This window comes from Muscardinus avellanarius (genome assembly GCF_963383645.1).
Source record: "Muscardinus avellanarius genome assembly, chromosome: 7".
In the NCBI taxonomy this organism is placed as follows: Eukaryota; Metazoa; Chordata; class Mammalia; order Rodentia; family Gliridae; genus Muscardinus; species Muscardinus avellanarius.
In genome coordinates, this window is record NC_137793.1 from 49,222,389 (window position 1) to 49,249,005 (window position 26,617).

General features: G+C 38.5%; 1 protein-coding gene across 1 annotated transcript in view; it reads right to left on the reverse strand.

Moving 5' to 3' along the window:
• Positions 1-26,617, reverse strand: part of LVRN (laeverin) — a gene marked incomplete at both ends in the record, with an annotated part of 79,106 nt that overhangs the window by 47,756 nt on the left and 4,733 nt on the right. The window contains 3 exons of the mRNA XM_080699290.1: positions 9,025-9,151; positions 12,800-12,939; positions 14,959-15,101. Of these exons, the coding sequence (XP_080555416.1) occupies positions 9,025-9,151; positions 12,800-12,939; positions 14,959-15,101 (410 nt within the window). The remainder of the gene's footprint in view (positions 1-9,024; positions 9,152-12,799; positions 12,940-14,958; positions 15,102-26,617) is intronic.

The window sequence follows — 26,617 nt, forward strand, 5'->3', positions numbered from 1 at the left end:
GGAACTCCAAGTAGAGCAGCATCCCACATCCCAGAGCAGCAATCATTAAAAACATTCATGACAATCATCAAAAGCACAAACAATAGCAAATATTGTCAAGGATGTGCAGAAGTAGGAACTCTGATACACTGTTGGTGAGATCACAAAGTAGTGTAACCCCTTTGGAAAACAGTCTGGAGAATTCTCCAACAAATGGGAATGAACTTACCATATGACCTAGCTATGCCACTCCTGGGTGTCTACCCTAAAGAACTGAAACCAGACTACCATAGTAACGAAGGCATATCTATGTTCATAACTGCATATTTCATAATTGCCAAACTATGGGAACAGCTGTGATGTTCATCAACAGATGAATGAATTAAAAACCTCTGGGATATGCACACAAGGGAATTCCACTCAGCCATAAAGAAGAAATTTTGTCATTTGCACGGAAATGGATAAAACTGAAGAATATTATGCTAAGTGAGATTAGTCAGTCACAAAAAGCAAAAGTTCAGATGTTCTCTCTCATATGCAGAAGCTAGGGAGAAACTGGGAAACAGGAGGGACAAAGGAGGAGAAACCTTAGTGGAGTGAAGGAGGGAACCTAATTTAGAAACACGGGAGGGGGAAGGAAGATTTGAAGAAGGAAACACCGCAATAGACATCATATACACACCCAAACGCGTCTAAAACAAGCACTGTGTTGAACATGGGAACAAGGGGAGGGAGAGGGAGTGGGGTGGGGGCTGGGGAGGGCTCAGTGAGTGCCGTGTGCACGTGTGCCTCTATCACCCTGACCCTCATCAAGATATAGGATTACCAACTTTTTAAAAAAATGAAAAAACGTATCACATATAACCTTGGCATCTAGTCAGAACTTCAGTGAGATGGCTGAACTAACCACACAAATTCATTCCTCCCTTCCACACCCTTCCCACCAAATGTTTAATGGGTACCATCTGAGAGAAGTGCTCCCACAGGCTATGGAGATGCAAAGAAAAAGACAATCCAGATCCTGACCCTAAGTTACTTCCAATCAAATCAGGCATGCAGGATACAGTAGATCACGGACTGCTCGGAGGGTGGTTTACAGGATGCTGTGAAAGTAGGAAAAGAGGAGTCAGGGAGGCTTCCTGAAGGAGAGAACACTGAGGTGATAAAAAGAACTGAATTAACCAGATGGGTAAGGAACATTCGAGGGTGTGCAAACTGTATGTGCAAGAGAGTAGAGGAAAGGAGACGGGATGAGTGCACAGGAGGGGCAGAGACTGCTCACATATCTTTCCTACTCTGTGGAATTGCCAAAATCCACGAAGAGGTTGGTGTGCTATTTTAAAGACATGGTACAGAGTTGGGACTTTATCCTCAGAGCAAGGGGAAGCCACAGAGAAGTTTTAAAGGGGACTTTAATGTGATCAGAGTTTTCTTTGAAAAGATTTTTCTGGCTTTGTATGGTGGATGTATTGAAAATGCAAAAGGGAAGAGGGTAAAAACCCTGTGAACACTGAGTAGAAATGCTGGTGATGTAACCTAGGGGAAACTAGTGGGCACGGAAGAACTGCGTGGCAGTGTGTATCAGATAATCAGGTGGCTAACTGGAGAGCGGCAGCCTTAAAGAAACAAGGCTGGGGCATATGGCAGTTCCATTCCCAATCATCTGAGAAAACTCCACACTGATTTCCAAAGTGGTTGTACAAGTTTGCAGTTCCAGTCCCACAATGACATAATAGACTTCCTGCTTCCCCACATCCTCACCACCATTTATTATTTGTGTTTTTGATGGAATCTCAGTGTAGTTTTGATTTGCATTTTCCTGATTGCTAAAGATGAGGAACATTTTAAAAAAAAATTTGGCCATTTGTATTTCTTCTTTTAAAAAGTGTCTCTTCAGAGTTCCGGCTGAGAGCGTGGTATGAAAAGAGTTGCGGGCTGCTCCCCGGAGCCCCCCTGAGCCCACAGGCCCCAAACCCGCTGGAAAGCTGGGGGCCCAGGCAGCCTCTGGCCTGCAGACCCGGCCTCCCCCTGCAGATGCGGCCTCCCTGTGCAGAACTGGCCTCCCCCTGCAGACTCGATGATCCCTGCAGACCCGGCCTCCCCGTGCAGACCCGGCCTCTCCCCTGCAGACCCGACCTCCTCCAGCCGACCCGGTCTCCCCTCTGCAGACCCGGCCTCCCCCCTGCAGACCGGGCCTCCCCGCTGGCTGCAGACCCGAGCCCTCGCCGCGCTGTCCACCAGGAGCCGGGCCAGCCAGCTGGCCCAGCGAACCACGGAACCCGCCCGGCCCCACAGGCTGCCCCCAGACCTCGCCAGGCCGCCAGGACGCTGCTCCCTTGGGTGGCGGCTGCCGACCGACCGCGGAGGCGGGAGGCTGGAGCCCGAGGCGGGGAAGCGGCCAGGTCGAGGAGTGGAGCGCACGCGGGGACCGAGGCCTGTGCGCAGGAGCAGCCACCGCGTCCACAGCAGCCGGGAGCCACGGCCTGAGCGCCTGGAAGGCGCGGCCGAGGGCGCGGGAAGGCGGCCTGTGGTCGACTTCCACCACGGAGGCCGAGGGGAAGGCAAGACCCGCCGCGGGACCGCCTGTAGACGACCGGTGTGTGCAATAAGAGAGGCCGCTCTCAACTTCCCCCATCCTTTAAAAGAAAATTTCCACACCTGGACCTTCTAGCTGTAAAAAGGTTGCCGACGTATGATAAAAGTTAGAAAATAAGATCTTGTAAATGCCAGTTTGTTTTTTTAAAAATCAGAAACGTTTTCTGGAAGTGATTTTTTTAATGGAGTTAGTTGTAAGACCCTCTAGGAGTGACACTGTTAGTTCAGTGAGTCAGGGCCATGGAGGGAGAGGGGCCCTACGCCAGGCTGGTCAAGTGTAAACACGTTTATTGTCGTGTAACCATTGTTCTGTATGTGCACTGTATTCTTCAGTACTGTATACATAGACATGCTAAATACTTTTTTTAAATATCTAGTTTTTCTAGATGTTCTGAAGTGCCTGAATGTTAAAAGTAGTATTAAAATATAACACATTTTTGTAATTTTTTGTTAAAATTCATATGAAATGTTATTTTGGGGGAAAAAGCCAAATTTTCTCCTGAGTACTCCATACTGTATGTATGTACACTGTGTGCTTGGAATGAAGCGAGAATAACCATTTCTTATGTCTGTGCACTGTGTTTTTCTTTGGCATCTACATGATGTATATAAGACATAAATGAATCCTAATCTATATCTAGTCTTTCTAGATGTTAAAAGAGGTTGCTAATGTACGAGAAAAGTACAGTTAGTAAACTAATAAGTTTTGTACCTTCTGTGTAAAAATTCCTAGGAAAGATTGTCTTCTGAAAATTTGAGCATTATAGCTCACTGGGTTGTTGAGGGGCCAGAATGCTCATATTTCAAAGATACTTTCAAATTGTAACTATTGTAACATATATGCAGTTTATTCAAGACTCTTGTGTACATAGTGGATAAATTTGAGTCCTTACTTGAAACATATTGTCTATCTAGGTGTTTAGAAGTACCCAATGTGTGTTAAATGTAGAGGCAGTAAAATATCACTTTGTAAATATTTTATTCATAAAATTCATATGAAATACTGTCTTTGGGGAATGGGATTGTTAAACCACCTCTGTGAGCAGAGCAGTACTGCGTACTTGTTCAGTGATTTGGAAGAGGTGGGAGATAAGCAATTGTAAAATGTAATGTGCTAGTGTGTTTATATTTGGACATTTTCAGACATAATTTTTCTGTACTCTTGACATGTTTTGCTGTATATATAGTGTATATAATGGACAAAGGAGTCCCAATTTTGCAACATCTAGTCTCTAGGTGTTAAAAGAGGTTGCCAGTGTATGACAAAGTAGTTAAATTACCACTTTTTTATACTTTGTGTTGAAATTCATGGGAAAGCTTGTCCTCTAAATTACTTTTGGATATGAATTTGTTCAACTGTCTCTAAGCATTGCATATGCATGTTGTCCATTGGACTGAAAGCAGAGAAGGAAAGGAGGAGGGAATGGTCATATTAGAAGATACCTCAGAGTATAACCATTGCTATGTGTGTAATTTTACTTACTAAGGCTGTGTGCGTGGTGGGAAGTTCTTAGGAAAAATTGAGTCCTAGATATTAAGAAGTTTGATATATTTTAAAGTAGAAGTAGTAGAATAAAACTTTTTATAAATAGCTTTTTAAAACTGATGGGAAATAGTGTGTTTGGAAATGGAATTGTTATACCACCTCTGTGGAAAATATATTGTCTGTACCTGGTTCATTGGGTTAGGGGAGGTGGGCAGGAAGAAATTGCAAATGGTGTAAGTGTGTGCTAGAAACTTTCAGCTTACTCATTGCCCTGTATATTATATGCATTTAACTTTGCTATACTGTATATATTATGTATATATTGGACATATGAGTCCTAATTTTATAATATCTAGTTTCTAGATACTAAAGAGGTTGCAAATGTATGACAAAAGTAGAGTTAGTAAACTAACACATTTTGTAAACTCTGTGTTAAAAATCATAGAAAGACTGTCTTCTGAAAAGGACTTTGGAAGCAAAGTTATAACATGTCATCTAAGTGACATGTGCCTATATCAAATGTGACACAGGAGAGAAGGAACTAGAAGAAATGAAGGATTTTAGGCCAGAATGCTCCTGCTTAGAAGACACTTTCAGATATAACCATTGTTGACACATGTGTAGTTTATCCAACACTACTATGTATATAGTGGACAAACGTAAGTCCTTATTTGAAACATCTAGTCTTTCTAGATGTTTAGAAGTACACAAAGTATATTAAAAGTAGAGGTAGTAGATATATTTTATAGACATTCTCTTGATAAAATTCATAATGAAATAATTGTCTTTGGAAATGGAATGATCAAACCACTTCTTTGAGCAGTACACATTATTGTATATGTGCTGGCTCCAGGAAGGAGGGAAAGAATGCAAAGGGCTTGATACCAATGTGTTTTTGGTGAAGCAAGATTGCGCATTGTTGTCCCTTAAGTCTGTGTTTTGTTTTGCTCTGCTGTGTATATAGTTTATATTCAAAGGACAGATGAGCCCTAATTTATAACATATAGTCTTTCTAGATGGCAAAGAGGTTGTCAGTATATGATAAAAGTAGTAAACTAATACATTAAGTAAACTTTGTGTTAAAATCCATAGGAAAGGCTAAACCTAACACCCCTTAGGAAGTCAGATTATTAAAGTCCTAAGCATTGCAGATGCATATATCTGACCCCTGGGTTGATAAGATGGGAAGGTGAAGGATTCTAGGCCCTAATGTTTAAAAGACACTTGCAAATGATATACTTTGTTAAATATGTGTGTGCACTTTATTCATTGCTACAGTATGGATAGTGGGAAATAAGTACTTGTTGGAAACACCTAGGTTCCCTGAATGTTTTAAAAGTGCATGGCAACTGAGCTAGTGGCCCATGCTTCTAATTCCAGTGCTTAGGAGGCTGAGACAGGAGGATGGCACAGGTTTGAAGCCAGCCCCAGCTATTTAGTAAGGCTCTCAGCAACTTAGTGAGAACCTGTTTCCAAATAAAGTATAAGAAAGGTTTGGGAGTATAGCCCAGAGGTAGAAAAGCCCCATGGGTTCCACCCCCAGTACCATTAAAAAACAACAACAACAATCTAAAAGTGCATGGTACATGGTAAAAGTAGAGGGCTAAAGTTATGCTCTTTAAGTATTTTTTGTTGTTGTTGATACTTCATATGAGTTGTTGCATTTGGGGAATGGAATTATTAAACTTGATGTCTTAAAGAGGATGCTGTTTGACTCTAGGTGATGTGTGGTGGGTAGAACACAGAAGCTTTCTATGCCCCATAGATTAGTTCATATTCTAGCCATTGTTATATATGTACATTTTAATTACAATTGCTGAGTATTTAGATTCTTACCATAGGTTACTGTGTGCATTTTTGGTAAGTACTTGTGTTCATTGTGCACAAAGTTCATATTTATGTCCTAACATCTTATCTTTGTAGATGTCCCAAAGTGACAGTGTATGGTAATAAGTAGAGCTTAGTGACTTAGCCAGCTTGTAAATACCTTTCTGTTATAATTGTTAAGAAAGGTGCACCTTTGGCATGGAATTGTTACACCTCTGGGCAGTGTGTATCAGGACTTGCTCATCTGGCTTGCTGCAGAGGGGCAGAAGGAAGTGCACAGAGCAGGGAGCAAGTGTTTCTCAGATTTACATTTTGATTTTGATGTGAGTCATTGGTGTATGTGCATCTTTTGTGCTGTCCCATAGTAACACCTTAATTCACTGTGAACACACTTTCAAGCTAATATTTTAGTAGTAGAAATTTGATAACTCTTAGAAACATACTGATATACTCTTGCTTTATATCTCCTTTTAAATTGAGCATTAAGGGAACGCAGTATTTTACTCAACTCTGCCAATATGTCTATCCAAAGGCTTGTTGCTATTCCTATCTTCAGTAAAATTTTCATCCCAAGAAAGGCAGGATTACAATTTTTTAACAGGTTGAGTTGGTGCAGTATATCCTTGGTTATTGAAAATACTCTTGTAGCTTTGGGATTTTGAATTTAATATTGATGTGTGGAAAAGCACGATACATACTAAAATCTTTTTTTTTTTTTTTTTTTTGCAGGTCTGGGGATGGAACTCAGGGGCATTCTACCTCCGAGCTACACCCCCTGCCCTATTTTTTATTCTTTATTTTGAAACCGGGTCTCACTGAGTTGCAGAGGGCCTCACTACGTAGCTGAGGCTGTCCGCGAACCGCGATCCTCCGGTCTCAGCCTCCCGAATGCTGGGATTATAAGCATGAGCCACCACGCCCGGCTCATACTAAAATCTTGATCACACAAATGGCATGTTGTGTATGTACACATAGGAGTGGGAAGGCCACAGCCAACTAAGCTGCTCATGACTGGATGACTTTGTTCTTTGCTTCTTGTGTTTTTGTTTCCTATAGTGCATATATTAAGTTTAAAAAATAAAAGTTATTTTATAAACCTGAAAAAAATTAAGAAATAAAAAGTGTCTATTTAGTTTGGTTGCCCATTTTTTGTTTCTTTTAGTGTTAAGCTTTTTAAGCTCTTTATATATTCTAGATATTAGACCTTTGTAAGATGTGTGGGTGGTAAAAATCTTCCATTCTATAGGCTTTTTCTGTAGAATCTTGATGGTTTCTTTTGCTGCACAAAAGCCTTTTAATTTAATGCTATCTCACCCATTAATTCTTGTTTTAATTTCCTGAGCTATTGGGGTCTTATTGAGGAGGTTTCTACCTGTGCCTATTTGTTGGAGTATTGGTCCTATACCCTCTTCTAGCAGTTTTCAAGTTTCTAGTCTAATTTCTAGGTGGTTTCTTTTTTACCATCTTGAGTTGAATTTTGTGCAAGGTGACAGGTTCTTGAGCATCCTCACAAAGGAAATAAAATCAGAATATTATAATGATACTTGACTATCTAAGTTCATAGCAGCATTATTTACAATAGCCAAATTATGGAACAAGCCTAGATGTACATCAATGGATGAATGGATGACAAAACTTTGGTATATACACAATGAAATTTTACTCAACCATAAAGAAGAACAAAATCATACCTTTTGCAGGAAAATTGATGGAACTTAAGAATAGTATACTGAGTACAGATAGTCCTAAAGAATAAATATATGTATGTTCTCTCTTATACGTGGAAGCTAGAGAGATATTTGGAAAGAAGGAAAAATCAGATAGATGAGCAGAGACTCCAGGGGAGTGACTGAGGAGGATTAGGAAAGGGAAAGGCTGGAACGAAGTCATAGGGAATGCAGTAGTAGAAATAATGCCATGACTGTATATAAATACCAATTCCAATCTCAAAGACTTGTGGGGCAAGGGGGAGGATGACCAGGTGAAGAGGTTAATAGGAGTTGTAGGAAGGTGTTTTTACTGACACTCTGTATCCCAATATGATGTAAAATTACAATGCACCCAACTGAAGAAAAGAAAACAAGGATGACCCTGGGCCTTTCCTCATCTAAATAAACACAAATGGGATTAAACAAGGAATTCTGGCCTAAACAAGGATCACCCTGACAGCCTTTGGACAGAAGTGCCAGGAGTGTGGCCTACAAGCCTAGACTCCTCCTGCCTTCGGCTGAATGTTCTCTCCAGATGTTCTCTCCAGGCAGATGTTCTCTCCAGGATCTCTGACTGGGTGAGGCTGGTTCCCATCCCATTCACTCCCCAGTCTTCCTTTGCCAGAATGTTCAAGCTGCAGAGCGTCTGGCTTCCCAGTTTTCCAGAGCCTCAAGCCCCAACGTTTTTTGTTGTTGTTTGTTCCCCACCTCCTTACACCATTGGCCAGGATGGACAGAGCATACTATTTCTAAAACTCCCATGCACAGGTCAGAGGAACAGACTCCATTTACTCCATTTACACTATACTCTCAAGTTAGAGAGAAGAAATGTTGAATAACTTTCTGAGCTGAGTAGGTCATACAATTTTACAGATATACCACTTGGATCTGTGAGAGATAAAAGATTTATATATTTCTTCAAGGACCATATTGTATTCACACATGATTCAGATTTTATACAATAAAAATTTACAGATGGGAATACCAAGCGGTAATTCAGTGACTCACAGCTAAGTAATGTTTTTTAAAAAAATTATAAATGGAAACCAGAGTAAGTCATGCAACCCCACTAGCTAAAAGGATCCAGAACCTAGAAATACACATATTCATTATATGAGAAAAAATACCAGAACACAAGAGAAAGAGGAGGGTCTAGAGGAAGTGAGGCTGCCACTGAGTGCCAAGGAAGAATTTAAAAGCCAGCAGCTCTTGAACACTTGTGGGCACACGGCACTGTACAGAGAAAGAGCAGATCAGCCTCTACGTGCTTCCAAAGGTTTAAGATACAATGATGGGAGGGTAGGATGCTAACTCCAAAATAGAGGAATGAGGATGCTAAGTCCTAGAAGGCTCACCTGTGTGCCCCATGATATCAGCTCAGAGGCCCAGAAAAGGAAACTAACTGATTCAAAAGAAAAGGCACCTCACCTGTTTTGGGGAGAGGATAGCTGATATTAAATAAATCCTCCAGAAATGAAAATATGGGACCTGTAATGTTCAAAGCGAAGTCTGCATTTCCATTTGCAATGGCATCTTTCCGGGCCCAGATGCGTATCTATATCAAAACAAGCAGTAATTAGGAAAAGCAATAGATATTTCAAAATTTGGCAACCTGCTTGTTCCAACTCCTTGCTGCTCTACAGCCAAAATCTTACCTTTCAAAAGTACATGTTTAAAATGTTTAAATTCATATATGCGCTGAGAAAAATCTCAGAAGGCAGTTTTCTAAGTTAAGAACAGAAAGAGTGTTATGCCAACCTTTCATAATAACATGTATAACTCTGTAACTATAGTACCATTCTAGTCCTTGGATGGCACATACCACCATTTTGTGGAAAATACAGGTTCTGTATAAAAAGAATATTTTGGACCCTTCCTTTCCAGGTCCAAAATATTCTAAAATAGTATTGGGCTGTTGGTGGTGGTTATAGAATATGCTGCTTATTAAGCAAATTTGAATCATGCAAAATAGTTCAATAATTAATATTCCCACCTTATTTTCAACATTTAAAATAAGATTCCCCTAATTCTAAAAAGCTCACTGGAGCCAGGCATGGTCAAATGCCCCTGGGTTCCATCCCCAGACCCACAAAAAAAAAAAAAAGAAAAAAAGAAAAAAAGCTCACTGGAAGAGAGCATATATTCTCTGCTTATTTTCTTGCTTTTGACATTTTCATTTTAGATGGTAAAAAGGACTTTTTGCTATCTTATGTTAGTTTTATGTAACCACCAATTGCTTGGGCACTTGGGAACTTATTTGTGCGATCTGAGTGATGAAGATGCTGTTGCTTTACTATTCATTACTATTGTAATATGAAAGCATTTTATACTCTACAAAAATATCATCTAATTTGTAATAAAATTGTCAGAATTAATGCTAAAGAAAACATGTGAAACTAAAAAACCTTGAAACAAAAGTTAGAGGTGGGGATATGCAAATATTTGTCCTAATGTTCAGTTAATTTAGAAAAGAGCTCTGCAAAATGCTGAAGAAAATGTTAGAAACAAATGACAAGCAGCACAATAGTTGCGGACTTATGTCCTCCAAGAACAAATTTGCCTAAACATATTTTTTTTATTTCTCCTGGAAATTTTGTCTTGAGTTATGTGAATTCTGAGTTATGTGAAGGTTCAGGAATGCTTCTCTATCACAAAATGCAACCACCTGATTCTGAGGCTCCAGTCTTCCCTGAACAGGCCTTCTGATCCTGGGGAAGATGTCTCAGGACTCAGCCTGTATTTGCCTTCAACTGCCCTTCCCCTTCTCAAGTTTTAATTTCCAACATGACAGTTAGGAAGCCTGCTCAACAAAGGCCACTCTCCTGGGAGGAAATTATAATCCCCTCCCCACAGTGAAGATAATAAGCAAGTTTTAACTGTAGTCTTTTGGAAAATAATAATATTATCAATTGATATTTGCATGTTAATTTCAGTTTATAAAGCTTCTCCTATAAATGACTCAGTTCTATAAACCCAAAGTGAGTGGGAGAGTTGCACAGTCCCTGGCAGGCAACAAGGGACATAGGCCAATGAGGAGCATGTTGAAAATGCAGCTATGAAATTCCTTCAGAATCACACCTAGCCAGCCAGCATGTTCTGGTGTCCCTCTGTATGCATACCAGATTGTGACATCAAAGAGTATGAGATTCTTGAAAACTCCCGTATGTATCAGATTCTACTCAAAGTATGTTATTTCTATTCCTACTTATATTTCCTGTTTATCCTCATGCCTCACATTAAGCATACTTTTCATTTCACTGAATCTTTATCTTTACTTAACAAGAAATGTTTGGACAGGCTGGACACTATTCCTTCTGTGGAGGAGCCGGTAAACTCACTCACTTCATAGAGCTGAGCCATAGCCAATAGCAACATTCTGCTAATAAACTTAACACAATCTTCAGTTTTCTGTCTAAAGACATTAATTTCTTAGGCATGTTCTATTTCCTCTTTGTTTCTATGGCAGCTAGCATTTTGTATGGAGTGATCTTTCATGAAAATCAGAGTTTATGGCTTTTTAAGAATTGTTGACTGAACAGCAGCACTGGCTACAGGAGCCACTTGTGATGTGGTTTCCAAGTGACCACTGTGGGTCTCTCACTTGCTATGGAAATATGGGACCCAACCTTTGTTGCCATGTGCAAGGCATATGGCAGATTTCCTTGAGCAGACTGATCCAGATCACCCTGAGCAGACTGACTGATGTATGTCATGAACACTGGACTTGACCAATGTTCTCTCTGTGTATGTCAGGGATTCCTTAGTAATTATTTTAAGAGAAACTAGGCTGTTGCTGATAGTGCAGGAAGATAACAAGTTATTGTCTGTGTCCAACCCAGCATCATTAATTCCTTAGGTTAAGAGGAATGTAGGAAGGAGAGCTTTGAGTGATTCTTCCCCGTGACAGGCTTGGCTTACGCACAGCTTCTTTGTCTCCACATGTCAATGGTATGAGCCTGGAAGATCTCAGAACTGAGAATGGCTTAGCCGGCTGTGGGGCCTGATTTCTCATGATGAAGCTGAAGTTTCTAGAAAGAAATAGGACTAAGGCACTGACCTTATTTAGCTCCATGCTGAAAACTCTATGGTATACTGAGGATATAAATGGGTAGAAACTAGGTATTCTAGGACAGAACACTCCTCAACCCACACACTTTTCATGACTCTGAGGAAGTATTGCAAGCCTAGGTCTGAGGAACAGCAGCCCATCTCCTATAGAAGATGACATGCAATCTGTAGGCACCATTTCAGCCATAGCAGCTACTTCTGGCTGTGTGTTTTGATTGGTTGGTATGTGGGCCACACTGGTTGTTATTTTGAGGATCACCCAGCTTTAAGGCCACATTAAGACTGGAGGCTAAAATGATGGAACCAATCCAGGTATCCATCAACATATAGATGGATTACAAAATTATGGGATTTATACACAATGGAATTCTACAAAGCAACAAAAAACAAAATTATGGAATTTGCAGGAAAATGTATGGACCTGGAGAACATATTGTTAAATGAGATTAGCCTGTCATAGAAAGTGAGTTTTCTCTCATATGCAGAAGTCAGGGAGTAATTGGGATACCAGAGGGACTTTAGATAATGGGGGAGAAACCCCAGTGGAGCCAGGGAGTTGGTTTAGGGGAAGTTGGGTGGGGAGGGAAAACTAATGGAGAGAACACTTCCATCAACAACATTTATGTACCTTGGTGAGAATATCAATGCCAACCTCAATATCATGCATGGGGAAGGGAAAGAAGTAGGGATCAGAATGGGGTGAGGGAAAAGCTCACCAAGTGGTGTGTGCATGTATGTCACTATCACTCTGAACTACATTATGATGTGAGACTATAATACACCAATAAAACTATTAAAAACAAATAAATAGCCTTGAGGATAAGAAAAAGCAAATACTAAACCTGAGCTATGAGGGGCCAGAGTGCAGCTCTCTATTCCCATCCTCCACAAAGCAGAAACAGGAAGCAGGTACTTAGCACCTGCCTTGAGATGCAGGCTCAGTGTGCAGACTTTCCATGGTAATCCCTCCACAGAGGTGTAGGGAAGTGTCATGGTCCATTCTGCAAAGCCAGGGCTTGGGAGAGAGGAGCAGGGGAAATGGGATATGCAGGCACTGTCCCTAGGTCCAGGCAAAGCGCAGGGACAACCTGCAGCCAGTACACTGCCCTTTACCTGGAGCATCTTCCTTACTCACCTCCTTGCCCCTTTCTGTTCGGCTGACGTAGTCATAGTCACATACAGCAAGTGCAACTAAGTATGTTGGCATGTGTGGCGTGGTGTGAAAGGCAGTAACAGTCCATTTGCTGCCATCCACATCTTCTTTTACAGACTGGCCTAGAGAAATGTATTAGAGCACAAATTACTGTAAACCTGGACAATAAAATCTAACTTTGAAATAATCTGCCAAGTCAACTGTCACCCAGCTACTCCCTAACTGATCCCCATGGGTTTCTCTACTTACCCTTAAGCCATCAGAACTACATTAGGTTATTATGAAATAAAAATCACTCCAGGATCTAAACACAAAGTAATGATAAGGACTGAAACCTTTAAAACTCCATAACTATGAGTAAATAAGCCTTCCTTTCTCTAAATGTGGTCACTATGCATTTGGGTTATAGCAGTGACAATGCTAAATTTTTTTTTTTTTTTTTTTTTTTTTTGGTGGTGGTACTGGGGGTGGAACCCAGAGGCTTTCTACCTCCGGGCTATACTCTCAGACCCATTTTATATTTTATTTGGAAACAGGGTCTCACTAAGTTGCTGAGAGCCTCACTAAGTAGCTGAGGCTGGCTTTGAACCTGCGTGATCCTCCTGTCTCAGCCTCCCAAGCATGGGGATTACAAGCGTTCGCCACCACGCCTGACCTAAAATGATTTTTAAATGTTTAAGGAGATCATTACATATTGCAGACATGAATCATATCATCACATTGTACCCCATAAATATTTACAATTGATATAATAATTAATTTTAAAAATAAGTAAATTAATTAAAAGTACATTAGAGGATCAAAGGACAGAATCTTGGCCCTGAAGTGCATCTTGAGTTATACGGGTTCAGCTGATGGTCAAATCCACAAGTACCATAAATTCATTCCTGATTCTGTCTTCTCCCTCTTCCATCCATGTCTTCCATTTCCTTGGCAAGCCCACTTCCCACAGCACTTAACCTAGAGCTGCCTAGATTCATGGTAGTGCAATCTTACTATTCTCAGGTTTCAGCTAGGTTTTCAGCAGAAGCAAGCTAGAACCTAGAGCTGAAATCACAAACTCAAACATTCATGAGGCCTAGTCATTCAATGTGACATAGGGCCAGTACCCCAGCAGGGACTGGTAGGCACCATGGCAGGTTGGGAATAAAGGTCCAGTATTCAGGAGATAGATTCCTCTGAGATATAACTGATATCTGTCATGTGAAATTTATAAGTCTAGTGTTATTAGATCAACTGAGTTTTCAAAGAAATAATATCTGGGTTTTTACATGAAATTTCTTGATCTTTGAAAATTAGAACTAATTCAATAAAAAAAAAATTCATGTGAGCCAAAGAAACCACATCTATGATCAGATTCAGGTCAAGTCTACCAGCCTGCTGTCACTAATAATTAACAGTTATATTTTCAAAGTGCAGGTAGGCTGCCAGTGTTTAAGAATAGTATAACCCAGTGTTTGGGAGACTGAGACAACAGGATCACAGGCTTGAGGCCAGCCTCAGCAACTTAGTGAGATGTTGCTCCAAGACATAAAAAGGGCTGGGTGTGTAGTCCAAAGATAGAATTCTCCTGGCTTCAATTCCCAGTACAAAAATAAAAATAAACCAAAACAAACAAATAAATCAGCATAATGCCTCAGATTATAGAAGAGAAATAATCAGGATTTATCACCTTCAAGATATGAGTGCTAAAATGTACCCCATGTGACTGATCTCCCCCAAATTTTCTCTTTATTGGTGCATTGTAATCACACAGCTTAATGCAGTTCAGGATGTTAGAGGCATACATGCACACAGCACTAGTTGAGCCCTCTCTCAGTTCCCAACCCACTCCCTCCCCTCACCTTTCCATGCTCAACACAGTGATTAGTTTAGATGAGTTCACGTCTATACATCATGTCCATTGAGATGTTTCTCTCTTCAAGTCTTCCCTCTTTCATCTCCATTATTTAGGTCCCACTCTTCACCCCACCAAGGTTCCTCCTTTGTCTGGAGTCCCTCCTGTGTCCCCTCTCCCCTAGTTCCACATGTTTACTCTCCCCAACAGACTGCAACTTCTAACACACTGCCTAGAACAACTATTTTGACATAAAAGCTATTACAGAGTGTATATTCATATAATGACAGGAAGCATTACTTACCTAGCTGTGGCATGTTGGAAAGGGCCACGTAACTTGGATGATGAATAACTGTAATATTAAATGTTGCCTTCAGAGCTGGCTCATCAAAACAAGGGAAAACATTCCTGGCAAATGTTGGTTGCATCTGAGATGCTAGCAGGACCCTGAAATACATGGTGGTGGGGGAAAGGATTCGTTTATTTTTCTCTTAAATTGATAGAATCAAACATATATAGAGAAGATTGCCGCTTATAATTGAGTGTGGCCTGTGAGAAGGAGCTAGGCTCATTTCCACGTCTTCCTCAGCCCTACCCCCAAAACACACTCCACTTCTCTCTCAACTGTAGCATTCTTGTAAGACATGAAATAAAAATGAATACTTTAATTTTCATGCACAAAATATTTGCTTCATTACCTCATAAGCCTTAAAATAAGAACAAACAGTGAATGTGTCCCACTAGTATTTCAAGAAATGAGCCATTTTAAAACCAGGATTACTTCTTTGAGAATGGAATTCTTCATCAAAGTATAACTCAGTTTGGAGAATGCCTACTTTCATTTTCTTTTTGTCAAATGTTCTGGTTCTTCCTAACTGAAAAGTTATATAAATTTTTGGTTTGGAAATCCTTAGGGGTAAACAACACAGGCACATACCAACTAGATGAAACAACTTTCACTCACCTAGAAGATTTATCAAATCCCTACTTCCATTAAAAAAAAAACAAAATGACATTATCACACAGGGAACTGGTGATTCATAGGGAAATGCTTAAGGACAAAGGTTTTTAAGCAAACAAGATGATATGAGGTTCACCCTCTGCAAGCACTACTCATATCTGACAAGAACATGATCCTAGCTAACAACTTTCTCCTCAAAATGAGCCTACAGTCCTATTACTCCATTTTCCAAGACTTGGCAATCTGGAAACCTATCTTCAGATGACAATTGTGAATGCTAACTTCCTTTTCCAGCTAAGGTCCTGAAATTCACTGTCTCTGATAAATTGAACCTTACCCAATTCTTAGATAAATAAAAGGTAAATTTTCAACAGAGATATCTTGAGAGAGTATGTCCCATCCAACCCCTGGGAATCTCTCCTCCACCACAATAAGGCCTATCTTCTCACATAAAGTCCATACAGCTTTAGAAAGGCAGTCAACACATTCACAAACCTCTCACAGGACCACTTTTGGGTGTCTATAACTTCACCATGATGAACTATATAATTTGTAACTTGCCTGTTTTGCCCTATTTGTTTTTTCCCATTTTATCATGCACTTCCTGCATAGACTGGCAGGAAGCCTCAGATCCCTGACACTTAGCTACAAGACCCTAGTCTTTCTGCTCTCCCCTAAGCAACCCTGGGCAAGTCACAGTCTTGCTAAACCTTGGTTTCTCCACCTAGAAAATAATGGCACTATCTTTGTTGGATTGCTGTTTGAGCTTTTATATTATTAGTTACTATATTTACCAATGTATCTCCTTTGAATTATCTTACATTCCTTTTAATCTCACAAATCATTTTGATGCAAATGAAGTATAGAAGAAATCAAAGAGCAGTAAGTTATAGGATTGAGGTGGAGGAACCACTAATTACAAATACATTCAAAGGGGTGTAGGAATTACAGCTGACCACAAGCTGAATAGAAATCATGTTTGTCCCCCAATAAAAATCTACTGTATTTTTATTTGTATTTAATCATTTGTATCATTATAATGCTTGAAAAAAGATGGGTTCATAAAATTGGGTATTTTCCCAGTCTTGGTGCCACTATAAAATATGGATGCCTTAATATTAATATATAGAAAAGAATATGAAGTACTATTTTGGTGTTTTTATGATTCCATTTGTCTGTTTTATAGTTTGGGCTGCTATTTTCAGGGAACTGACATGCAATGGAAAAAATATTAAACAGGGAATTCAGTCACCTCAGTTTTCACTTGGGATCTGCAGCATGAACAAACTTGCATAACTTGAAGCTAGTTTCTTAAAGTTGCTTAAACTCTATGGACATCCATTCATTTTTTTGTATTTGTAGAAAGTTTTGTAAAGTGTCATATTAACATACAAAGTATAGCATAGGGATAAAAAGCATATCCAATTATATAATACATGCTTCTATATTTGAAAAGCCTGTGGATGCCAATTGAATTTTGTAATGGGAACTATAGAAAGTAAAGATTAATGATATATTTTCTACTACTATAACTTCACAAACTTAGAAATCTCAGGGATACTCTAAAATAGTGAGTAAGGAAAAAATAAGGCTTTTCAAGAAAGAGGGAAACTTTTATTCTGCAAGCTATAAAGGCTCAGAGACATCTTAAAAAGCCACCACTTTAGGAAATCAAACATCAAGCAAATGCCTTCTAATTCTATGATTTAGGTCTCCAGAGAAGTTAAATAAGAGAAACTTAACTGGATAAAAGAAGCTTTACTTCATTCAACCATTTTCCTCCTTCATCTTACATAAACAAAAAGGAAAAAAATTCCTAAACCACACAGCCTTTTTTTCCTCTTAATCTTAGTTGTAAAGGTCAGGGACAAACAGCAGTACATCTGATGGGGACCTTAGGATTTCTCTCTCTCTCTCTCTCTCTCTCTCTCTCTCTCTCTCTCTCTCTCTCTCTCCATCCTCCATAGAGTGAAGCAATCCTGTAAGACTATCCAGATCTCAGAAAAGAGAACTGCCTACCACTCTCTTCTTCCTTCAGATTTCACTGCAACATGCTATTATAGTACACATTAAGTCTATGTTTAGAATGGTCAGCTGGTGAGGAAATTAATTTGGGAAAGTTTATACCACCACTTTCCTGCCCTCTTGTCTTGCCAACGAATTCTAAACTCACCACACTCTGCTGTTTGAAAAAATATTAGTGGTCAAGGAATCCATGATGCCCTTGGGGGAAATCAATCTACCACCATGTAAAACATTTATTATATCTACTCTGTAAGGTATTTCATTCCAAATTATTGAATTCCATATGCTCACAGCTCCAGTTAATAAGTGCTAAATAGAAGAACTATTAAAAGATTAAACAAAACTCTTTAAAAATTCCCCTTAGCCCACTTACATTTTTTTTTACACAAAGCACACTCCAAATTCAAAATGTTTAGTAGAGCCAGATGTTTTACCACTGGACTGTGATTCAAGGATTGGCCCATGAATCATGTTTGTTTATTACATGTGTAATAGGATCTGAAAACTGAAATTTTCATCAGGCAATAAAATAAAATAAATGTAAAATTCCAATAAAGGTGCCAAACCATGTTATAAAGCTCTTCAAAGTTAAATTGCCTTGAGAACTGGGGGTTTCACTTATTCTCAGCTAACCACAAAAGAAAGATTTCAATTTTTTGCAACTATTATATACTTCTTTCTCTGGCTATTTCTATTTTCATTTCTCTGCTTCTTATCTTTTATCAAAGGAATGACATTATCAGAAATGAAAATATTTCCAAAGATATAAAAATAGGATTATATATTATAATTAAATTTTTAAAAGTAGACTAGAACTTGAGGATTCCCATCATCTTAATTTATAGATGTGAATCATGACTTCCTGGAAGTTTATGTAACTTAGAAGTTAGTTAGTGGTAGGGGTAGTACCAGAATCAGAGCTCTAGCTCCCAAGCCTGAAGTCCTTTCCATTCATTATCTACCTTCACATATATAATTGAATAAGTATTAAAAACAAACTAAGAAATGAGGATGATTTCAAATTAACTCTGTAATGAATAACATTTCCATCTAGAACTATCTCATCTAGAGAAGATGAGACTTTTGTTTTCCACCAGGAGGGAATAACTGCCTGGAATTAGCATTCTCCTGAAAACAACTAAAAATCCTGACAAAATATAAAAACTGTTTCCAGAAATGCAATAACAGGAAGGACAGTACTATGAGGAAGAGAAGACAAGGTGAAATCCATAATCACCTGGACTTTGTGCCTGGAAGCAATTTCTAAACAGAAGCAGAAGGAATGGGAATAGAAACTGATCCCTATGTTTTCATTAAGTTCAGGAGACAAACCAGGCTTGGGGCAAGCCTGTAATCCCAGTGACTCAAGAGGCTGAGGTAGGATGATCCCAAGTTCAAGGCCAGCCTTGGCAATTGAGCAAGACACTGACTCAAAGTAAAAGTAAAAAGACATAGAGATATAGCTCAGTGGTAGAGCTCCCCTAGGTTCAATACCTAGTACTATCAAAAAAGAAGAAAAGAAAAGAAAAGAAAAAAGTTGATGAGACAGTAATTAATGTTCAGTAGGCCAGACAGCTAAAATTTTTTCAGTGTAGGGTATAAGACAAGAAGTAACTATGCAGAGAAAGACCTCCAGAAATCTGCATAGGATTGAGTCATGGGAGTTTCCCATTTTTGCCTCTGTATTTGTGACTTAGTGACTGTAGCTCATTTTCCACTTAAGAATAAGCAAAAACATAAGAGAGAAGAGGATTTCAAGTTCAAGAACAGCTTCAGAAAGTAGTGAGACTTGAATCAACCTAGCAAGACCCTGTTTCCAAATAAGAAATTAAAAAATGGACTAAGAGTGCAGCTCAAAGGAGGAATGCCTCTGGGTTCAATCCTCAGTACCACAAATAACAAAAAAGAATAAGCAGGAAATTATGAGCTGTTAGAGTCTCCATGTAGGAGTAGAAAATATGATCCCATGGACTAAACTGAAAAAGGAGAGTAGGAAAGCAAAGTTGTATTTTTACTGTCTTATGAAGTATCTTTTAATCTGCACTTCAGAAGGCCAAGAAAAAGAAAGAGGTTGGGAAAGAACAAGTAGAAGGGATACGTAAACTGAGAAATTCATAGAGGTTTTATAGTACTGGGAGTTCTTTGAATTCCCACAAAGCTAAGTATAGAAATCTCCAGAACAGATGGTTTATACCACAGAAACCAGAAGCTAAGACATAGAAGCCAGTCAAAAGATGGGCAAGTGAACTAAATAGACAAGTCATAAAAGAAATTCATATATTTTCTTAATTATTTGAATTAATAAATGGCCGATATTGTATGAAAATTTTTCCACATCATTAGCAACCAGAGAGATGCAAATCAAAACTACCCCAAGATTTCACTTAACGCCAACTAGAATAGCAATCATTCAAACCACAAACAACAACAAATTCTGGGGAGGATGTGGAGAAATGGAAACTCTAAAACATTCTTGGTGGGATTGAAAATTGGTACAACCACTTTGGAGAACAGTATGGAGGATCCTCAGAAGAATGGGAATGAACTTATGATATGATCCAGCAATACCACTTCTGGGTATCTACCCAAAAGATTAGAAACCAAACTACCAAACTAATGCATGCATATCTATGTTCATAGCTGCACAATTCACCATTGCCAAACTATGGAGCCAGCCAAGATATCCATCAACAAATGAATGGATTACAAAACTATGAGATATGTACACAATGAAATTTTACTCAGTCATAAAGAAGAACAAAATTACATCATTTACAGGGAACTGGATGGAACTGGAGAACATTATACTAAGTGAGATTAACCAGTCTCAAAAAAGTAAGAAATCAGATGCTCTCTGTAATATGTGGAAGCTAGAGAGAAAAAGGGTCATAGGATGGGTCTAGATAAAGAAGGAAAATCTATTGATGAGTAAATAAGGTGACCTCACTGAGAGGGATTAGAGTGGGGAAGATGAAATTCCCTAATGTACATGATGTACGTTCACAAACGTATTGAAGTCAATCATGAAGCCAAACATGAGAAGGAGGGAAGGGGAGGTAATGGGGTGGGAATTGGGGAAGGGCTAAATGAGTGATGTGTGCATATATGCCTCTACCATCTTGTACTCCATTATGATGTATGACTATAATACACAAATAAAATTTTAAAAAAATTCAGAAAATCAATGCCTGAGTATTGATCTTAAAAGGCCCTAGAATAAATGTAGTTGTAGAGTTGTTCTCAAAGGCTAAACATAAAGTTCAAGAGGGCTAAACAAGGATCAGGAGTATCAACAAGTAGTGTAAATGCCTCTTATACACTCATACACACACACACACACACACACACACACACACACACACACACCATTCTTTAAAACAGTTTAAGGAAATCCAGCACTCAACAACATAAAAATAATAAGGTGCTAAAATATTTGAAAATAAAATGACATCATTTTGAATAATCCATGAAACAAAATGTAACCAAAATGAAAATTCAGAAATACTTTAATCTGGATGCAAATGAGGAAAAAAACAACACAACATTATCGGTGGCAAACTGCTAAAGCAATAGTTGGTGGAAAATTGAAAACAATAAATGCCTGTATTAGAGATCTAGAAAGATATTAAATTAATGACCTTGTGTCAACCTTAAGAATATAAAAAGAATAAAGAAAGTGAAATGCAAAGTAAGAAGAATAAATGAAATAATAAAGATCAAAGGATAAATCATTGAAATAAAAAAGAAAAATGTTTCAAAATAAAAATACAATAGGGCATAGGGCTTGGGGGTATATCTTAGAGGTATAATATCCTTGGGTTCAACCTAAGAGAGAGAGAGAGAGGGAGAGGGAGAGGAGAGAGAGAGAGAGAGAGAGAGAGAGAGAGAGAGAGAGAGAAGAGAGAGAGAGAGAGAGATTTACTTTTTTGTGTGTGTGGTACTGGAGAGGGAGTGGGCATTCTACCTCCAAACTACACCCCCAGCACTATTTTTAAGTCCTTTAATTTTGAAACAGGGTTGCACTGAGTTACAAGTGCCTCACTAAGTAGCTGAGGCTATCCACCAACATCCTCCAGTCTCTGCCTCCCCAACTGGGATCACGAGTGTGCACCACCACACCCAGCTTAAATTTTATTTAACAAGAAAAAAAACTGTTAAAAATAGGAAGGGAGTTTAGTAAGGCATACAAAATTAACATACAAAATATAAAAAAGACATAATAAATCCTAAAATATGAAATAATTAGGTATAAATTTGACAAAACATGCAATCTATATATACTAAACGTATAAAACTTTGCTAAAAGTAATTTAGAAGACTTAATCAAGTGGAGATATATATATCATTTCATAGGTTGGATGATAGGATCTTAAAATTTTGAATTCTTACCTCAGTAATATTTAAAAATTACTAGAAATAGCTGGACACAGTGGCACATGCCTGTAATCCCAATACTTGAAAGTCTCAGAGAGAGGGATCACAGAGTTGAGCCCAGCCTCAGCAACTTGTTGAGACCCTCAGAAATTTAGCAAGATTATATTTCAAAAATTTAAAAATAATTTTTAAAAAGGCTAGGTGGTATGACTCATAGGTAGAATGCCCCTGCATTCAATTTCTAGTACCATCCCCCCCAAAATTACTAGAAATACAAAGGTGAAAATGAGTATGATAATCTAAATAAAATGAAGTCAATAGAACAAAACCAAAAGTGACAGAGGTGCTGAAATTAGAAGACAAGAATATTAAGGCAGTAATATTAAATATGCCCAGTAAGCCGGGCATGGTGGCACATGCTTATAATCCCCGCACTAGGGAGGTGGAGACAGGAGGATTGCACAGGTTTGAAGCCAGCCGTGCTGGCTTATAAGACCCTGTTTACAAATTAAAAACATATATAAAATAGGTCTGGGAGTGTAGCCCAGAGATAGAAGGGCTTCCAGAAACCCCAGTACCATAAATAAATAAATAAATAAATAAATAAATAAATAAATAAATAAGACCAGTATGCTCAAAGATATAATGTAAAACGTGAATATAACACAGTAGAAAGTAAAATAAACAACAAGATAAAATATAGTAACTTAGACAGCAATCTCACTAGATATGGCTAAAAGTGGACTGAACACCACAGAAGAAAAAAATTAATAAAACTGAAGACAAAGCAATCAAAACTACCCAAAATCAAATATACAGAGAAAAAAATGAAAAAGTGAAAGAGACATAAAGAGAGAAAGGGAGAAAGAAAAAGAGAGAGGAGTGAGAGAAAGAGAAGGAGGAGGAGGAAGAAGAAGAAGAAGAAGAAGAAGAAGAAGAAGAAGAAGAAGAAGAAGAAGAAGAAGAAGAAACTGAAGAGCTTCTGTAAAGCAAAGGAAACTATAAAAACCTCAACAGAGAGCTAACAAAATGGGAGAGACTTTTTGCCAACTATTCCTCCAATAAAGAACTAATATCAGAATATACAGAGAACTCAAGAAACTCATCACTAAAAAAAATAAATAAACCAATAAAAATGGGCAAGTGAACTAAATAGACACTTCACAAAAGAAGAAATTCAAATGGCCAATAAGTGTATGAACAAATGTTCAACATTATTAGCAATCAGAGAGATGCAAATCAAAACTACCCTTAGATTTCACCAAACTCCAACTAGAATGGCAATCATTAAAAACACAAACAACAAATTCTGGTAAGGATGTGAAAAAGTAGGAACTCTAATACATTGTTGGTGGGATTGCAAATTAGTGCAACCAATTTGGAAAACAGTATGGAGGATCTTCTCAAGAATGGGAATGAACCCACCATAAGATCCAACAATACCATTTCTTTCTGCTTATCTGCCCAAAAGAATGTAAACCAAACTACCAAACAAATGCATGCATCTATGTACATAACTACACAATTCACCATTGTCAAACTATGTAACCAGCCAAGATATCATCAACAGATGAATGGATTACAAAACTATGAGATATGTACATAATAGAACTTTACTCAGCCTTTATGGCTGAGTAAATAAAATGTCCAATAGCACAGAATAAACATTTGCATTCCAAAATAGAGGAACAAAATTATGTCATTTGCAGGGAAATGGATAGAAGTGGAGAACATTATGCTAAGTGAGATTAGGTAGTCACAAAAAGTAAGAAATTAAATGCTCTCCCTAAAATGCGGAGATAGGGAGAAAAAGGTTCATAAGAAAGAATTCTAGACAAAGGAGGAAAAACCAGAGATGAGCAAATGAGGCTTAACTGGAAATGATGGGAGGGGAGAAGAGGGAAATTCCCTAATTTACATGATGCACACTCAGAAACATATCAAAGTCAATCACTAAGCCAAATATGAGAAGGAAGTGGGGGGGAGGAAGGAGAGGGGGGAGTTAGGGAAGGGCTAAATGAGTGATGTATGTATGTATGCCTAAACCATCTTGTACTCCATTAAGATATATGACTGTAATGCACCAATACAAAATAAAAAATATTATCACTGCTATAATCCAAAACAACTGACCACACAATTTAGAGGAAAGGTTTATTCTCTCACAGTTTTGGAGATTTCAAGGTTCAGTCAAGCTGGGTCTGTGGAGATCAGGTAATGGAAACACGAAGCAAAGAGAAGAACAGAGAAAGGATATTTTCTCACACCATGGAGGCTGGAAGCAAGCAAGGGAATTCAAGGACACAAGTGCAGTCCCCAGGACCACATCCTTAAGGACCAACCTCCTCCAGCCACACCCCACCTGCCTAAGTTACTACCCAGTAAATCTAGTATAATGGATTTATTTACTGATGAGATTATAATGATCATGGCTTAATTACATCAACTCTGATGTATATCTAACTATAACATTCTATCCCTAGCCCCTGAAGAGCTCATGCCTATTTCAGAATGTAAAATGCATTTAGTCAATCTTCAAAAGTCCTCAGCATCTTAACAGTTTTAGCATCATTCAAAAGTCCTAAAGTCCAAAGTCTCCTCTGAGACTCAGGTAAACTGGCTGTGAGGCACTGTGAAATAAAAAGCAAGTTACATGCATCCAATGTCCAATAGCACAGAATAAACATTTGTATTCCAAAACAGAGGAACAGGATCATAGGAGTAGGACCAAAATAGAATGCAAGTCCATTAGAGCAAGTATTTAATCCTGCAGCTTTTTTAAAGGTATCCATTTTGTAAGGGGCCTGGGTAGCCTGCACCTATGGCCTGGTTGATTGCAATGAGCAGTAGTATACTGGTTCTTTTAGCCTGACTCCATGGCTCATAGTTTGCAGCCTTTTCTCACAGCCATCCTGCATTTATAGCATTTCTAAATTAGGGAGGTTTTTACTGCAACTGTGGGTTCACCTCACAGCTTCACAAATTGCCCTATTTGGTCTTACTTACAGGGATTTTGACCTTGCCATATATTTCCTGGCTTCCCAGACTTTTCTTTGAAATCTAGAAGGAAGACTATGACAGCTTTTTCCAGCAAAGCCAACATTATGTGAGTGCCAAAATTAACCAGCAACAGAGAAGGTAGTTACGCCCTCTTTTGTCACTGTCAGTAAGCCCTTTTCAATTACAGCTGCCACTGGGCCTCAATCATGGCTGCCACTGGGCTTGTCTTAATCATGGCAGCTGCCACCCTTTTTGCAATCATAGCTTCCACCACTGAGCCTTTGTTTCCATGTTTCTGCACTTGGGCTTGAACTGTCCTGACCACATTACTTTCTTTGTTCCTATGCAAATCATTTGACCTTTCTTCAGCCATCTGACTTTCCTTCTCTGCACCATCTCTCTGGGCCCCAGCTTTACACATGCCTTTCTGGTACAAATGTAAATCTATAAAATCTCTCTGCTTTACTTTCTGCTTCTGAAACTGTATAATTGTCAGAATGCATGTTAACTTTAAATATCTCATTCTAAACCTTCTCAGTCAACAACAAAAGGTGGCCCTGGTATTTAGTATTACTTTTAAATTTTTTTCATACTGTTAGATACCATGCTTCCTGTGTCTATCCTTACCTTACATAAGTATTGCACATATTATTTCTTTTTGCAGTACTGAGGATGGAACGCAGATGCATTCTGCCTCTGAGCTACACCCCTAGCCCTATATTTTATTCTTTATTTTTTGAAGCAGGGTCTCACTGCGTTGCGAAGGGCCTCACTAAGTAGCTGAGGCTGTCCACGAACTGCTATCCTCCGGTCTCTGCCTCCTGAATGCAGGGATTACAAGTGTGCACCACCATGCCTGGAAGTACTGCACATATTAAATAAAGATGTGGTTATAATAACTTTTTTATAATTAGTAATTTTAAAATATCAACCTATTAAATTGATTCCATTTATTCATTGGGATTTATATGAAAAGGATTTCTAAGAGAACAAGTTCATCTTCAGGGGATAAAAATGAAATATAATCTTCAGTTTCAATTATAGTGTAATTTTACCCTTAGGGAGATAGTTTAGAAAAAGCCCACTTTCTTCTGAGACTATTTGAGTGATTTGCACAATGCTTACCAGAAAAAAAATGAACTATTTTTTGTTTGCTTGTTTTACTTTCCTAATGTATCTATTATTAGATGAGTATACAACCCAGAACAAGCTGGTTTTCAGTACAGAAATGTCCTCTGCAATGAGTTCCAAATGTTGAGAACAGTGCTAGTGGTTCAAAGTATAATTTCATAGTGCAATATTCTATGGAGACCTTGGTAACAATTGTTTAGAAGGCTTGGATAAATCATAATGTTACAACTCCAATCATTTTTCTGGACAAGATACTTATTTTACTTGGACAGGATTATAGTATATCATCAAAATTTACTTACCAGAACTTAGATGTGTAAAGCAAAGTATCTTATAACTAGTCTTTTTGTGCTCTGAAACCCATGTTTTTACTAATGGTATAGAAAAAAATTGCAAGTTTACTAATTCACTTCTTCTTTGTAGCTGACTTTAAATGGATCTGTTCAAAGGAGTAGTCAATTCAAATTCCAAA